The sequence below is a fragment of the Arachis duranensis genome, chromosome 5 (assembly GCF_000817695.3).
Source record: "Arachis duranensis cultivar V14167 chromosome 5, aradu.V14167.gnm2.J7QH, whole genome shotgun sequence".
NCBI lineage: Eukaryota > Viridiplantae > Streptophyta > Magnoliopsida > Fabales > Fabaceae > Arachis > Arachis duranensis.
The window spans coordinates 104,746,070-104,748,848 of record NC_029776.3 but is presented as its reverse complement, the minus strand read 5'-3'; the positions used below and the strand labels follow the sequence as shown (position 1 = coordinate 104,748,848).

Here is a 2,779-nt window from a genome sequence, read left to right as displayed (position 1 = left end):
AACGCATAAAGACCAATATTACACAACTGAAAATTAACCCTACCCTTTTCAAGAATTCACCTACTCATGAGAATTCAACAGTGAATTCTTTTCTTATAATTTCTACATAGTTCCATTCAAAGGTAATCAATAATCATGGATTACAATGCCGACACTAAAGTTGCATCATCTAGGCTCTAGCCTTATTTGCATGAGGAGACAATTATTGCAGCAAAAATAAACTTTTCTAAGGATTTTTATTGTGTTCAGTTACAAAAATCTAAAGCAAGTGGACTATGTTTGAAATTAGTTAAGCTAGCAATGCATGAAAGACAAGTATAAGCCGTGAGCATTGCTAATCCCAATCCAAGTCCAGAAGAGACCCTTCAATTGCAAGCAAACACCCAAAGCAATAAATAAAAGTCAAAGATATGTTGTGCTAAAAGCGTCATAGTAATTTGCAAACATGTATTCACCATATAGGGAGAACTAACATTTTAAGGATATGTAATAAATAGTCTAAACAAATTAAAAGACTTGAAATTTGAAAAGATTAAAGTACAAGGACAAAAGCTTAAGGAGTATGAATTAGGATAACAACCAAACAGGAGGACAAAAGAACTTCACATCTAACAATACTCTCTGGAAACTTCCATGGTCTAAGTCGAAGATGCCGATATCTTGAGCGATAGGATCGTAAAATGATGATTGCAACTCTATTTGGTTATCTGCAAACCAAATCTGATTTCCTTTGCTTAGAAAAGGCACAGGAATTTGAACCGATGAATTAAATCCAATCACTAGTATATAGTTACCTAAATTATCTAATGTTGACCATTCTTTTCTGTTTCTTTTTAACTCATAGATATCGAATTTGGAAGTTTCAAATTCCTTCCTTTCTCTCGATCTCCCCAAGGGAAGGTCAACATATCTTACCAACATCAATAAGCTTCCATTGGTGCACCCAATAAGATATTTAAGCTTGAGAGGGCCTAGGGGAATTTCAGATGGAGGTCTGGTTTCATGGATTCCTCCCTTAAGCCCTGCTCTTGTGTTTGTATCAAATTCATATAGCTGCCCGTAATTGTTTATGGCATATATTTTTCCTTGGAAAAATATTACGTCTTCAAACTCCTTATCTCTGGTTGGAAATTCTACCCATCTCATATTGCCAGGCTTGTAAAAGGCCAATCGCTGGTTAGGTCCGAATATCACCACCGCCATAAAATTTTCAATGTCATGCTCAGGAGATGAGTTTATAATAACCTTAAAAACTTGGAATCTATGCACTTTATCTCTATCCAGGGTGCTCTTAATGTCACGAAAATCCCACAGTGTGTATTCATTCCCATGATTATCAGGCTGGTAATCAATTATAGTGGGTAAAGTTGAGACTGGAGGAAGATCCAAACTACGATTTGTAAATGGATTTAACATTTGCATAGTGCCATCAGATATGGATTGGACAATCACCCAACCATGACCAGAACCGCGGATGAACTTGTTGTAGGACTGCATCTCTGGCAGCATGATATGGTAAATATCTTTCTCTTCAAGGGCGCAAGTATCAAGAGTTTCATCATCTGCAGCAGCTAATTGCATGAGATGATGAATCTCCTCGTCTTCGTAAGAATAATTCTTGACAGTTTCGTCAGGTAACAATAACCACGGAATTTTGTTTCCATTGGGAATCTTTAGAAGTTTCAAGCTCCACTCTTTGCAAACCAATCGAAGCCGGATGTAATCATCGTAGGCATGGAACCGTTTTGAAATTTCTTTCAACAAATCTTCATCAATGTCTGCCCATCGATTAATCTCGTCCATGTCTCTGACGCAGGCTATGTTGAGTTACAAAGAGTCAGATCTGAAAACAAAAAAAAAAGGGTCAGAATTTGAAAATTCATAGAAAATAAAACGTCAATTCACTCCACCCACAAATTAAACTACAAACACGAAAAAGGATTCATAATAATCGTCAGAACCAAACCCTAGAAAATAAAGTCACTCTGTGCTGCACCGAAGGATGAAAGTGTTGGTTGAAGAAGCTGTAAGTATATATAAATAAATATAATATAGATATAGAAGAGGGAGATCAAAGAGAGAATGTGAAAGGAATTGGCGTTCCACAAAGATTTGGAGTGGAAAAGAAGGTGGAAGAGCTTTTGCAATGGGGTTACAATTTATACTGAGGATTTTCTTATTTTTTTTTCTGCATCTCTCATAATCAAACGAAAGTCAACACGCTAATTCCAATGCATGATATCTTTTATTTTGAGCACCAGTGGATCAATAAACCCAAAACCATATTGAGTAACAAAATTAAATGCTTCCACACAATCTGTCTCACAAATAACATCTCGTTGACTCACATCCCAAGCTAAGAGATATCCTCTCCAAATAGCAAACAATTTTCCTTTAAGAATACTATTACTCTCAATCATTCCTAAGGGTGTTCAAATCCAAATCCAAATTAAACCGCTCATCCAATCCAATCCAAACCGAAAACCGATTAAAACCGCACTAATTCGGATTTGATTGGATTCTATTTTTTGCAAACCGCTGGATTGAATCGGATTTCAGATCTATTTTTCATAACCGATCCAATCCAATCCAAACCGCACAATGTGCTATAATATTATTATTTTATTATTATATTTACAATTATACTTATAACATGTTTAATTTGTTATATTTTTCTATTATTTATGTATTATTATTATTTAATAAATATTTTATATTCAAAATATTATTTATTTATTTATTTTAACTAACCTATAATTTTATTTCTATTGTTATGTTA

The 2,779-nt window shown here is 34.5% G+C and overlaps 1 protein-coding gene across 1 annotated transcript; it reads right to left on the bottom strand.

Moving 5' to 3' along the window:
• Window positions 1–467: 467 nt before the first annotated feature.
• On the bottom strand, window positions 468–2,071 carry LOC107490998 (uncharacterized). Its single transcript, XM_016111787.3, has 2 exons — window positions 1,967–2,071; window positions 468–1,843 (listed from the first exon to the last, which is right to left on the bottom strand). Exon 2 carries the CDS (start codon window positions 1,801–1,803, stop codon window positions 568–570), a length of 1,236 nt encoding a protein of 411 aa, XP_015967273.1. The 5' UTR covers window positions 1,804–1,843; window positions 1,967–2,071; the 3' UTR covers window positions 468–567.
• Between the last annotated feature and the right edge of the window lie 708 nt (window positions 2,072–2,779).

Bases quoted from the DNA above. Each gene is read 5' to 3' on its own strand.
- LOC107490998 (XM_016111787.3), bottom strand. From the start codon at position 1,803: ATGGACGAGATTAATCGATGGGCAGACATTGATGAAGATTTGTTGAAA.